Source organism: Chiloscyllium plagiosum, unplaced genomic scaffold, assembly GCF_037043375.1.
Source record: "Chiloscyllium plagiosum isolate Xiang-an unplaced genomic scaffold, Cpla_swu_hap1 HiC_scaffold_24, whole genome shotgun sequence".
In the NCBI taxonomy this organism is placed as follows: domain Eukaryota; kingdom Metazoa; phylum Chordata; class Chondrichthyes; order Orectolobiformes; family Hemiscylliidae; genus Chiloscyllium; species Chiloscyllium plagiosum.
Genome location: NW_028270162.1, coordinates 1,526,504 through 1,539,634, shown reverse-complemented (window position 1 = coordinate 1,539,634; position 13,131 = coordinate 1,526,504). Strand labels below are relative to the sequence as shown.

The following is a 13,131-nucleotide window of genomic DNA, read 5'->3' as shown; positions in this document are numbered from 1 at the left end:
TAAAATTAGAGCTTTAATGGTTCAGGGTAATGACAAGAAGCACTTCTTCACACAGTGGGTAATGGAAATCTGGGTCAGTCTCCCCCAGTATGCATCTGGGTCTGGGGTTCAGTTGAACTTTTCAAAACTGAAATATGTCAAATTTTGTTTGATCAGGATGTTAAGATTTACAGAACTGAAAAGGTAACTGGACTTAAGATACAGATCAACCATGTTCTAGTTGAATGGTAGAACAGGTTTGAGGGCATGATAATCTGATCCAATGATATTTCACTTGCGAGCTAATTTTAGTTTTAATGTTATAAGTAAGTAGTGTGAGAGAGTGTAAGGTATTGTGATGGTGTTGATTGTGCCCCGACTTAGCAATAGTTTTGAGTTTCTTTTGTAAATTACAGCTCATGTTTTGTTACAAAAGAGTTTTCTTTTTCCTCCCATACAATACAGTTGGGCAAGAGCTGAATTCCCGAATATTGGTAAGTGTTCTACAGCTACTGTAGTCAAAGTTTGTTGTTTACTTGTTGCTGCATCAAGGGGTGAAGGGATCAGCATTTAATTCAAACTCTCTGAAATGAGCCGTGGAGTAATCAACTTATGACATCCAAGCACATCTCTTGACCATCGAGCCCACAAGTGGGTGCTTGGAGGTCAGGAACCAGACTGTCTGAAACCAGAATGAGTGGAGGATGAGGAGAGGAGAACTTTCAACTGGATCTGCAAATTCTCCAACAAACCAGTGATATGTTTGCTGTATTTAAACCTGTTCCACCTATTAATGCAATGCTGTGCTGGTGTCTCTTTAGTTTCTGTTCATTTTGTTTGTTTCCTCCCTCCATAGGTTATTAAAGCTGCTGAGGACTCTGCTTCCCAATATATGAATTTTATGAATGTTATCTTTGCAGCACAGAAACAGGTAGATTTTCTGTACCTTTTACAGTATCTAGGAAAAAGTGAGGACTGCAGATGCTGGAGATCAGAGTCGAGAGTGTGGTGCTGGAGAAGCACAGCAGGTCAGGCAGCATCCGAGGAACATAAGCGGTCTCATTCCTGATGAAGGGCTTATGTAGATTCTCCTGCTCCTCAGGTGCTGTCTGATCTGCTGAGCTTTCCCAGCACCACACTCTCAACTCTGTACCTTTTCTTTAGTCATGCTTGGACAGTGCCTTTCAAACCCACAATCACTTCTATCTGGAAGGACAAGGGCAGCAGATACATAGGAATACCTCCACCTGCAAATTCCCTTCCAAGCCACTCACCACCCTGACTTGGAAATATATTGCTGTTCCTTCACTGTTGATAGATCAAAGTCCTACAGTTCTCTCCCTAAGGACATTGTGGTTGACCCAAAGCACATGGACTGCAGCAGTTTAAGAAGCCAGTACGCCCCCACTTTCTCAAGGGCAACTGGGGATGGGCAATAAGTGCTGGCTAGTGATACCTATGTCCCATAAGTGAATGAATAAAAAAAAGGACCGAGCATTTGTTGCCCACCTTGAAATGCTCCTTGAGAAGATGGTGGTGAGCTGATTTCTTGAACTGTTGCAGTCCACATGCTGTGGTAATGTTAGTACGAAGGGGTGTTTCAGAATTTTGATTCTGTGACAGTGAAGGAATTGTGACAGATTATTAATTCAGGACTTGAGGGAGCTTGCAAGTGGTGAAGTTCCTACATGTATGCTGTTGAATATTCTTTTATATGTTAAAGATTGAGGGTTTGGAAATTGCTGTCAAATGAGCCTTGGCAAGTAGTGAGGATTTTCCTTCATGCATGTGATAAAGTATATGTTATCCCCTTAATGTAAACTAGGTATTGATATTGTGGGCAACAAAATCATCATTGCTAGAAAAACTCATCAGGTCAGGCAGCATCTGTAGAAAGAAAACAGAATTAATGTTTTGGGTCTAGTGACCCCTCTTCAGAACCGACAGTAACTAGTAAGTTAGCTACTATAATTTCTGAGGTAGGGTCATTGGACCTGAAGTGTTAATTTTGCTTTCACTCCACAGATGCTGCCTGACCTGCTAAACTTTTCCAGCAATTTATGAATTTGTTTCTGATTTCCAGCATCTGCAGTTCTTTAGTCTTTTATAGTTATTATGGGACCGATGATTCCAACATATGGCTATTACATGTGAGTATCATATACCAACATCACATTCTTCAGCCATGTAAGTGTCTGAGCTAGTGTTAAGCTACAAGGGTACAACAGAGGAGTCTGCTTCCTGTATAATGTCATGTTTCGGGTGATCTGTGGTAAGATGGAGTCTGAGACGTTTATACTTTGGATCTCATGGTGGGCGGCACGGTGGCACAGTGGTTAGCACTGCTGCCTCACAGCGCCAGAGACCCGGGTTCAATTCCCGCCTCAGGCGACTGACTGTGTGGAGTTTGCACGTTCTCCCCGTGTCTGCGTGGGTTTCCTCCGGGTGCTCCGGTTTCCTCCCACCATCCAAAGATGTGCAGGGTCAAGTGAATTGGCCATACTAAATTGCCTGTAGTGTTAGATAAGGGGTAAATGTAGGGGTATGGGTGGGTTTCGCTTCGGCCGGTCGGTGTGGACTTGTTGGGCCGAAGGGCCTGTTTCCACACTGTAATCTAATCTAATCTAATCATACACAGTGATGTCATCAGTGTGTCTCTTAAAGGTATACTTGCTGAACGTAAAATGAAACAGCGAGTTGCTGTATTCAGTAGACAGTACACATTTCTGCCATTGGTAGAAAGCGAGAGAGAAGTTTTTGCAATATAAAATATTTGGTAACTTTGTCTTTTTCAGAATATTCTGATTGATGCATGTGTTTTGGACTCTGAATCTGGGTTACTGCAGCAAGTAAGTTAGTATTTGCACACTTAAACTAAAAGTCTGCAGAGCATGACATGAACATGAACTCCAACCTTGGAAAAAGTACTTTTTAAAAAATGTCTGTCAACATTATCTGGTTGAATAATAGTAACAATAGAGCACTTCAGGGGCACTTAATGTTTAATGGTGGATACTAAAATGGAAACCTGTGTTCTTACTGAGCTGCCCTGTTCTATTTAGTTAATTAGCCTTAGCCCACAAAGATGGTAAGGGGGGTTGTAGAGAGAGAAGAGGGGAGAGAGAGAGAGACAATTGGCTACATAACTGGAGGGGCAGCAGTCCTCAGCAAGTGTGGAGCAAAGTGAGGAGGCAGGGCCTCCATAAAAAATAGTGAGTCAGTGCACGAATTGAAGTAACACTGTTGGTTTTATTCTGCAGCATGTTGCAAGTAACTGAGTGAACCAACCCACGCATCTGCCCTGTTTAATTCTGTTATTCCTTGGAGAATCTTAGTGTTGAAAGACAGATGGAGATTGGCAGTGACAGGAATTGCTGATCATTAATCTCTATTGCCTGTGGAAACCTCGATGTCACCAGGTTCACCTATCGTAAAGTCATACAGCCTAAAAGAGGTCTTCGGCCCATTGTGCCTGTGCTAATACTGCTTTCCAGCATTCACCGTCTTGAATGATGTAACATTTCAATTGCTCATTAAGTGCTACTTAAAGGTTGTGAGGCTTCCTGCCTCTACTAGCCTCCCAGGCAGTGCATTCCAGATTCTCACACCCCGCTGGGTGAAATAAACCTTTCCTCAAATCTTCTTAAACCTCCTTAAAATTATGCCTGTATTGTTGACTCCACTAACAGCTACAGCTGCTTCCTATCCACTCTGTCCGTACCCCTCATAATCTTACCCATAGGTCCTGCTCTCCACCTTCTCTGCTATGAGGAAAACAACCAAGCCTATCCAGCCTCTCTTTATAGCTAAACTGTCCTAATTCAGGCAACATCTTGCTGAATCTCCTCTGCAGCCACTCCAGTGCAATCATATCACTCCAGAAATGCACACAGTACTCCAGCTGTGGTCTAACCAAAATTCAAACATAACCTCCCTCCTCTTATAATCCATGCTTCAGCAGATAAAGGAATCCTGTGTGGCTTCTTAACTGTTAACTCTATTAACCTGTCCTCTCATCTTGAGGAATCTGTGGACAAGCACCCCAAAATCCCTCTGTCATGATTAGAAGCCTACTTTGTACATTCTTGGTGAATGTAGAAAGAAACACATTCAGAATTTTGAGTTCATGACCAGCAGGATTCTTGCACCTAGTGGGCAGTCCCCTACCACATGAATCCTCTGTGCGCCTTTTCAGAGCCAATAAAAACTGGATACTGACATCTGAATCTGATCTAGCACAAATCGTTGTGTAGTAACAGGCATGGGTAGGAATTTTAAACCTTTCATTGAACAGTTTTTTTTAATCTACAGGCGTCTGATATAACTGGAGGGTTATATTTAAAAATACCACAGATGCTCTCACTCTCACAGTATTTACTGGTAAGTTATAATCACATAAAAACAGAACTTGCTCATCCTGAAATGAACAAAAATAGAAATTGCTGGCAAAACCCAGCAGTTCTGGCACTATCTTTGGAGGGAGAAAGTTAACTTTGAGTCCAGTGCCTTGAACAGGACTTGAAATGTTAATTCTGTTTTCTCTGCACAAATGCTGCCAGACCTGCTGAGTTTCTCCAGCAATTTCTGCTTGTTTTGTTTCTCATCTCCAGTATCAGCAGTTCTTTCTTTGTTGCTTCCTACAAATTTTGTTTAGCAGTGCAGAACATGCATGGGTGAGTGGCTGGGACAGGTGTTGCAATTCCACAGCTACACCTGGAATTAAGTCATAAATGACAAGAACCCATTGTTCTTTCTCAATTCTAATTTAAGTCAATAGAGTATTGCAGCGCGATAAAATGCCATTGACCCTTCATGTCATCAACCACATATCTATTCTTATCCCACTAAGAGGAGGAAATGGCTCATTGGTATTATCACTGGACTGTTAATCCAGAGACCGAGGTAGTGTTCTGGGGATCTGAGTTCGAAATCCACCATGGCAGAAGATGAAATTTGAATTGAATGAGAAAATCTAAAATTAAGAGTCTAATGATGACAATGAATTGATTGTCAAAAAAACCCATCTAGGGAGATCCAAGATGGCAGTGATCTGAGAGGTCTGCTGTGCTGGGGCTCTGCATCAAAACCCAAGTAAGATGGGTTTTCACTCCACCATCACCACCACCACTAGTCATTCGTAAAAAAGATTCATTAAAATAACATCCAAAGTACCTAGAACCTTTTAAATTTGGATCCTGATGATCTGGGAATAAGATGAAGTCAAAAGAAGGAAAGGGGGCCGAAGGATCGCAGCCAGCAGAGCAGTCCCCAACAGTGCGGAAGGCATCCGCAGCTGAGGCCCTGACTCCCACGGTGCTGCTTTTGAATCTGTTGGACCAGCAGAATCTCGTCTTGGAGTTTGTTAAATTCCAAGAGAAAATTAACTCAGTGCTGGAACAGATCTCTGCCATGCTAAAAAAGCATGAGCAGGAGATCCAAGTATTGGATTGACGTGTTAGAGTGGTCAAACAAAGGACTATGGCGAAGATTTTGGAGGGGCAGATCCAAACACTGGAAGACCAGGATCGGACCCTGTTGGATCAGGTTGACGACCTCATGAATCAAGGTCGGAGGCAAAACCGTTGGATGGTTAGGCTCCCGGAGCCTGAGCAAAGTGAGAGCCTGGTTACCTTCCTGGAACAGTGGCTCCTACAGCTTCTGGGGCTGGAGATCAAGTTGGGCCAGGTGTGTGTGGAGCAGGCACATGGGAATGTGATGCGCAAGTCTGGGTTGGATCAGTGCCCCCACCCAGTCCTAGGTTGTAAAGAGAAGCAGCTGATAATGGAAGCATCCAGAAGTCTGGGAAGAGATTCACAGGCCTTGGTGTACTAAGGATCGAAAGTTTTATCAAATTTTATTTTTGTTTTATCAAAAATTCTCTGGGGCCGTAATCAAGAAGAGGAAATCCTTTGATGAGGTCAAGAAGAAATTGAGAGACTTGAATATACAATACTCTTTGAGGTACCCAGCAGTACTATGCTTTAATCATGGAGGGTCTGTTTTTAATTTTGACTCGGCAGAAAAAGCGAGGAACCTTTGGACTGTTTGAAATCAATGATCCAGGTCAGGTGAAAAAAAAACAAAGGCAATTATGGACAACGGTGAGAGGTTGTTATTTCCTTTATGTAAGGTGAATGGGGCCGGTGTGTGGAGGGGACAGGGTGGACGCTTACTGTTAACTCCCATGTGTGTAAATAATAGATGTTCTTTGTCTTGGTATTGCTTGGGTCTGGGGCACGGCCTTAGCTAGAAGGAATTAGTATGGTTTTGCCATCGGTTTTGCCTCGGACCTTGATTCATGAGGTCGTCAACCTGATCCAACAGGGTCCGATCCTGGTCTTCCAGTGTTTGGATCTGCCCCTCCAAATTCTTTGCCGCAGTCCTTTGTTTGACCACTTTGACGCGTCAATCCAATAATTGGATCTCCTTCCTCATTCCTGAAGAAGGGCTCATGCCCGAAACGTCAATTCTCCTGCTCCTTGGATGTTGCCTGATCTGCTGCGCTTTTCCAGCAACACATTTTCAGCTCGGAATTAGTATGGTTGTAAGGTTTAAGATGAATACCCCTCCCTGTGGGAGAGGGTGGAAATCTCCAGCGGTTTGTTGTTTATGTGTTTGTTCGGTTAGGTTAAGTGCAGTGGTTAGTTTTTTATTCTAGTAATATTTGTGGGGATAGTTTTTAGATCTTATAAATGCTGTGTTTTTTCCAATCAGTGCACCAGGAATAAGCTGCTACTTCTCAGGGGACTGTGGGTTGCTGTGGGTGGACACGGCTAGTGGCTCGTTAAAATGGTGCACCTGGAATATAAAAGGGAGCCATTCTCCGATTAAAAGAAAGAAGGTGTTCTCAAACCTCAGAAAGGAAAGGGTTGACATCGCTCTGTTGCAGGAAACACGCTTAACTGACAGGGTACATGTGAAGTTGCAGCAGGGAGGATTTGGTAGGGTATTCTTCTCCACTTTCAACTCCAAAAATAGAGGAATGGCCATATTAATACAAAGATACCGACAAATCAAGGATAAATACGAGTGCTTCATCATTCTCAAGGCCTTAATACATGGGGAAGAGTATGGCATCCTGAACGTCTATTGTCCCCCAGCGCATCCCCTTAAATTCTTAATTGATGCAATCTCTAAATTAATGGCTCTTGGGGTGCGCCGTATGATCATAGGCGGAGACTTTAACTGTCTCATGGACCCCGACGTCGAGAGGTTGCCAAGAGGTCTCTCATGTGTCTCCCTGCAATCTAAACAGCTGGTGGACTGGAGTGGGAGTTGAGGTTGATGGATGTGTGGAGATGCCTGCATCCTAATGGCAGGAGTTTTACCTTTTACTCCAACCCATACACATGCCAAACAAGAATTGATGTGTTCTTTCCTCCACCAGTCTGTTTGGATTTCGTGCTATTCTGCAGGATTGGGAACATAGATATCTCAGACCATACGGCAGTGAATTTGATGTGGAGATTAAGGATAATGGAATAGACGCATGGCATTGGTGCATGGATCTGTTTCTTTTGAAGGACAGTAAATTTATAGAGTACCTCAAAAGAGAGTTTGGGGCCTTCTGGGACATCAACTCGGGTACAGCTAGTAATCTGTCGGTGCTTTGGGAGACCACCAAGGCATACTTAAGGGATTTGATTATCTCGCATTCAGCAACCAGGAAAAGGCAGAGAGGGGAACAGATGCTCAAGGCTCGGCTGAAAGCAGCTGAGTCGGCGTATTACAATAGACCATCTGTGGTCAAGCTGCAGAGGGTCACGGCTGTCCATGCTGCTCTGACTTCAGTGCCTACTCAGGCGGTGAAGAGAGAGATCTCCTTTGCAAAGCAAATGTTATTTGAGTACAGGGATAAGCCAGATAGATATCTGGTTTATTTGGCTAGGAAGAAAAATGCTCTGCAGTCCATTGTGTCCATTAGGGAGAGAGCTGATACTATTAGTACCAGTTGAACGGCTGAGGATCCTGGGATTGTATTCATTAGAGTTTAGAAGGGTGAGGGGAGGTCTAATAGTAACTTGTAAGATAAGGCATGGCTTAGAAAGGGTGGATGCTAGGAAGCTGTTTCTGCTAGGCGTGGAATCTAGGACCTGTGGGTACTGCCTTAGAATTAGAGGGGGTCAGTTTAGAACGGAAATGAGGAGACATTTCTTCAGGTGGAGAGTGGTGGGCCTGTGCAATGCATTGCCATGGAGCACAGTGGAGACCGGATGCTAAATGCCTTAAAGGCAGACATTGATAAATTCTTGATCTCACAAGGAATTAAGGGCTACGAGGAGAGTGCGTGTAAGTGGAGTTGAAATACCAATCAGCCATAATTAAAATGCAAGGTGGACTCGATGGGCTGAATGGCTTTACTTCCACTCCTATGTCTTATGGTTTTACCATTCATGAGTTGAAAAAGATTAACATCATATTTCTGAAATTTTACGTGGAATTATACCGCTTGGAGGGCTGTGGGATGGGGTGGCAAGAATAGAATCCCTTTGGAGAACTTGGACCTTCCTGGCATAATTGCAGAGCAAGCCTCCATTTTAAATGCACCCTTAACAACACAGGAGGCTCAAGAGACAGTAAGCCAGCTCCTAAGTGGAAAAGCACCTGGCCCAGACCAGTTCCTGAGTGAGTTCTACAAGGGGTTCATAAACATGTTGGCTAAGCCAATCCTGGGAATGTATAATCACTCATGTAACCAAGCCTGCCTTCCGCCCTCTTTTAGGGAGGCCACTATCTCCCTCATTCTAAAGAAAGAAGACGACCCTGAGCCGAAATGTCGATTTTACTGCTCCTCGGATGCTGCCTGAACTGCTGTGCTCTTCCAGCACCACTAATCCAGAATCATACCTGTATAGACCTATCTCGTTGCTGAATATAGATTTTAAAATCCTGTCAAAGATGCTGGACCTGAGATTGGAAAGGTACTGCCCACTATTATAAAAGAAAACCAGACTGGCTTCATTAAGGGCCGTAGCTCTGCCAATAACATCAGGAGGGTGTTGAACATAGTGCAGGTGTGCCAGCAGAGGTTAATTCTGGGTTTGGTGGTCTCCTTGACCCGAAAAGGTGTTTGATCGGGTAGAGTCTCTGTATCTTTTTGGTGTCCTAGAACACTTTGGTCTTGGGGGGTGGGGAAGTTTCGCGAAGTGGTAGCAGTGCTATATAATGACCCCAAGGCAGCAATTCTTACAAACTGTGTTAAATTGGATAATTTTAGCGTCGGGAGAGGCAGTCGACAAGGGTGTCCTCTCTTGCCACTATTATTTACCTTAGTAACTGAACTGTTGGCAGAGGCCATTCGGAAGGACCCTGAAATAGTGGCGCCAAAGGTAGGAATGGTAGGAACACAAAATTACTCTCTACGCTGATGATGTTCTCCTATTTTTGGTAACCCGGAAAAGTCGTACTCCGGTTAATACAAAAAGTTATATTATTTGGCATCTTCTCGGGATATAAAATAAACTTTACAAAGTTGGAAGCTATGCTCTTTCGGGGCTTGGTGGGAGTGTCTGATCTGGAGGATGGGACACAGTTTCCCTTTTCATGGTTGCAAATAAGTTTTCTTTATTTGGGTATTTTCATTACTCCCATTTTCCATCAGCTGTACAGAGCTAACTTTGCGCAATTGTTTGATAGGATAAGACAGGATCTGCAGTGGCAGGAGTGTTTTACCAATATCTTGGTTAGGCCGAATAGCCTTGATTAAAATGAATGTTCTTCCTCGGCTACTATATCCTATGAGAATGCTGCCCAGACAGGTGCTGCGGAGGTTAATTGCTGGCTTGGGTCCTTCATCTGGTGTCATAGACACTCTGTCATTAAATTTAAGAAGATGCAGCTCATGCAGGATATGGGTTGGGGGGGGGGGGGGGGGGTGTGGACCTCCCAGATTTGAAGTGATATCGGGGGGGGGGCGGGGGTGTGGACCTCCCAGATTTGAAGCGATATCAAACAGATGCCCTCTTGCATTATGTGGGTGACTGGATGCGCAAGGATCGGGGGTCGATATGGCTTGACATCAAGGCTTCGCAGGCAAGGTGACCCCTCATTAATGTACTGTTTATGGATAGGGTGAAATCCGTGACTGAACATTGTAAAAGCCCGATTATCTTAAACATGGTCAAAGTTTGGAGAATAATGTGGCAGGACAAGGGGAATTCACATAAGACTTCACCATTCACCCCTGTAGTTGGAGCCTCAGGATTTAGGCTGAGGTCAGTAGACTCCCGCTTTAAGGCATGGGAGGTCAAGGGAGTCTCTTGTTTGGGAGATTTATCTGAAGGTGAGGTCCTGATGTCTTTTGACCAATTAAGTCACAAATATGAGCTATCTAGTAGGGACCTCTTCCATTATTTCCAGATTAGGGACTACAGGCAGAGAAGGATCACTGTTATGGCTCAGCCCTATAAGTCTGATATAGAGAGAAGAGTGCTGCAGTGTGCAAGTACTCTCTCAGTTAGTATCCTATACCATTTACAGACAGGGAGCGCTCTGGAGGATATGGAAAGACTCTGTGGAATCTGGAGTCAGGAAGTAGGAGAAGAAATTTCATTTGAAACACGGGAGAATGTGAACAAAATTTCGATATGCAATAAAACGCAAGCTGTGCAGTTCAAGATTCTTCACAGGGCCTACATGGCTCCAGAATGGTTAGCAAAGTTCAAGAAATGAGCATCTGCAAATGTCCAAAATGTAAAATTAGCATAGGCACCCTTACGCAGTGTTTATGGTCATTTTACAGGATCCGTGTATATTGGGTGCCATAGTTAGTAAGTTGGAGGGGATCCTGGGAATCAAGGTTGTATCCCTTCTTTTGGGATTGCCAAATTTGACCTCGCTGCATGAACATGGGAAGAGATTATTAAACATTCTCTCTCACTGTGCAAGGAAGAACATTCCAATGAACTGGATCTCAGAAACCCCCCCCCCCCCCCCAGGTCTCATGGGGAGGCGTAGATTGGTGATTGAGCACATCCCCCAAGATTATCTTACAAATGTAGTGTGCCAGAAAACAGAACCATTCTATAAGACGTGGCGGCTCTTTTTAAATTACATCGAATCGGACTTGTGGGCAATATTGACCTGGGCCTTTATATCGCCACGGGAGCCAGGTTTGGATCTGTCCTATGTATACTCCTCTTAATTTTGTACACCTCAATCAAACTCCCTCTCAGCATTCTCTGCTCTAAGGAAAACGGTACCAGCGTATTTAGTCTCTCTTTCATAACTGACAGGCTCCAGCCAAGGCAACATCCCTGCGAATCTCCTCTGTACTTTCTCTACTGCAATGACATCCTCCCCATAGCTCTGCAACCAGAACTGCTCACAGTACTCCAGCTGCGGCCTACTTAATATATTATACAGCTCCAGGATAACCTTTCTGCTCTTGTATTTGATACCTCAACTAATAAAGGCAAGTATCCCTTAAACCTTTTTAACTACTTCATCCATCTCTCCTTGCCGTGTACGTGCAGACTAGGGTCCCTCTGAAGCCCTTAACTTTCTAGGATCCTACTTTTCATTGTGTACTCCTTTGCTCTCTAAGACTTCCCAAAATACATCTGCTCACACTTCTCTGGATCCTGAACTTCCACTCAGTTAGATCTTGGCTCACGTGTTTGTCAATTTCGTTTACCCGCCGTTGTCCCATAAGTCATCGATACATGACTCAGCAAAGATTTATCAAAATAATAAAGGCTAAATTGTAAGTTCTTGTGGGTTTTAATCCTCTGTTTGTATCTTTTTCCTTTCAGTGGGTATTTTTACCAGACCCTGAGCAGAGGTCTCAGCTTGTCCTACCCCCTCCAGTTCATGTGGATTATCGAGCTGCCTGTTTCTGTCACCGTAATTTGATTGAAATTGGTTACGTGTGTTCAGTCTGCTTATCAAGTGAGTTTCAGTGCAGCTAGGTCTTTTTTTTTTACTTGACTAAATAGCAATTAGTTATTAATTAATTTCTCTCTTTAATTGTCAGTATTTTGCAACTTTAGTCCCATTTGCACTACATGCGAGTGAGTATTATACAATTCAGTTGGTTGAATTCTTTTGAATATTTGATTTTTATATAATTTGGTGACGATATTTTTTTATTAAATCAGGACTGCTTTCAGAATTGCTCTGCCACCTGTATTGAAAACCAAGAAGAAGAAGCCGAAACTCTCAACACACAACTATTTGACGAGCTGACACCAATGAACAAGGATCATTCAGTTCGCCTTTCTCCTTTGGAGTTTCTTCACTTTTACCTGCTTCAAGTGTTTGGTGGAATCAGTGCAATAATCCTGATCCACAACATCCCCTCTATTACTTCTGTGATACAACAGCAGGAGGATTTCATACTGTAACACAAAGTGTTAAACTTTTTAAATTGTGTGGTTGAAATAGGCACAATTGTAAAACATCCATTTTTTTCAAGTTTCATTGACCAATTTGCTGTGTCACGTTTTGGAAATTCTGATGTAATTTGCAGATTAAATACACGTGCAGATTCTGCCCTGGAAAAGATGTTATTAGAAATAAAATGCATTGGTTCCACTTCAAAATTCAGAATTATTGCTAATCCACGTTTGAGCTCCTTTCCATTGTTTGGTTTTGGATGTTTCTCTTGCCCTACAGATCAGAGAAGGAGCAGAAATTCCACTTCTAAGAACCTCCTGAGGTTAGGAATCCGAAGATGTTAAATGACTTTGGTCTCTCAAAGTTGTGCTAAACCAACATAGTTTGGTTCTGTGGTGAATTGAAACGAGTTTGGAGTCACAGAAAATGGGGGAGATACTAAATGAATATTTTGCATCAGTATTTATTGTGGAAAAGGATATGGAAGTTATAGACTGTAGGGAAATAGATGGTGACATCTTGCAAAATGTCCAGATTACAGAGAAGGAAGTGCTGGATGTCTTGAAACGGTTAAAGGTGGATGTATCCCCAGGACCTGATCAGGTGTACCTGAGAACTCTGTGGGAAGCTAGAGAAGTGATTGCTGAGCCTCTTGCTGAGATATTTGTATCATTGATAGTCACAGGTGAGGTGCCGGAAGACTGGAGGTTGGCAAACGTGGTGCCACTGTTTAAGAATGGCAGTAAAGACAAACCAGGGAACTATAGACTGGTGAGCCTGACCTCAGTGATGGGCAAGTTGTTGGAGGGAATCCTG

At 43.3% G+C, this 13,131-nt stretch overlaps 1 protein-coding gene across 3 annotated transcripts in view; it reads left to right on the top strand.

Annotated features, from left to right (window-relative positions):
• Positions 1–12,513, top strand: part of gtf2h3 (general transcription factor IIH, polypeptide 3) — a 29,993-nt gene extending 17,480 nt beyond the window's left edge. For 2 of the 3 annotated variants that reach the window (XM_043692650.2, XM_043692654.2), the window contains 7 exons: positions 445–473; positions 836–910; positions 2,775–2,828; positions 4,291–4,359; positions 11,733–11,868; positions 11,954–11,990; positions 12,078–12,513. In XM_043692650.2, the coding sequence (XP_043548585.1) occupies positions 445–473; positions 836–910; positions 2,775–2,828; positions 4,291–4,359; positions 11,733–11,868; positions 11,954–11,990; positions 12,078–12,165 (488 nt within the window). In that variant the 3' untranslated portion in view covers positions 12,166–12,513. The remainder of the gene's footprint in view (positions 1–444; positions 474–835; positions 911–2,774; positions 2,829–4,290; positions 4,360–11,732; positions 11,869–11,953; positions 11,991–12,077) is intronic. The other variant, XM_087999817.1, reaches the window with a different exon arrangement.
• Positions 12,514–13,131: the final 618 nt, after the last annotated feature.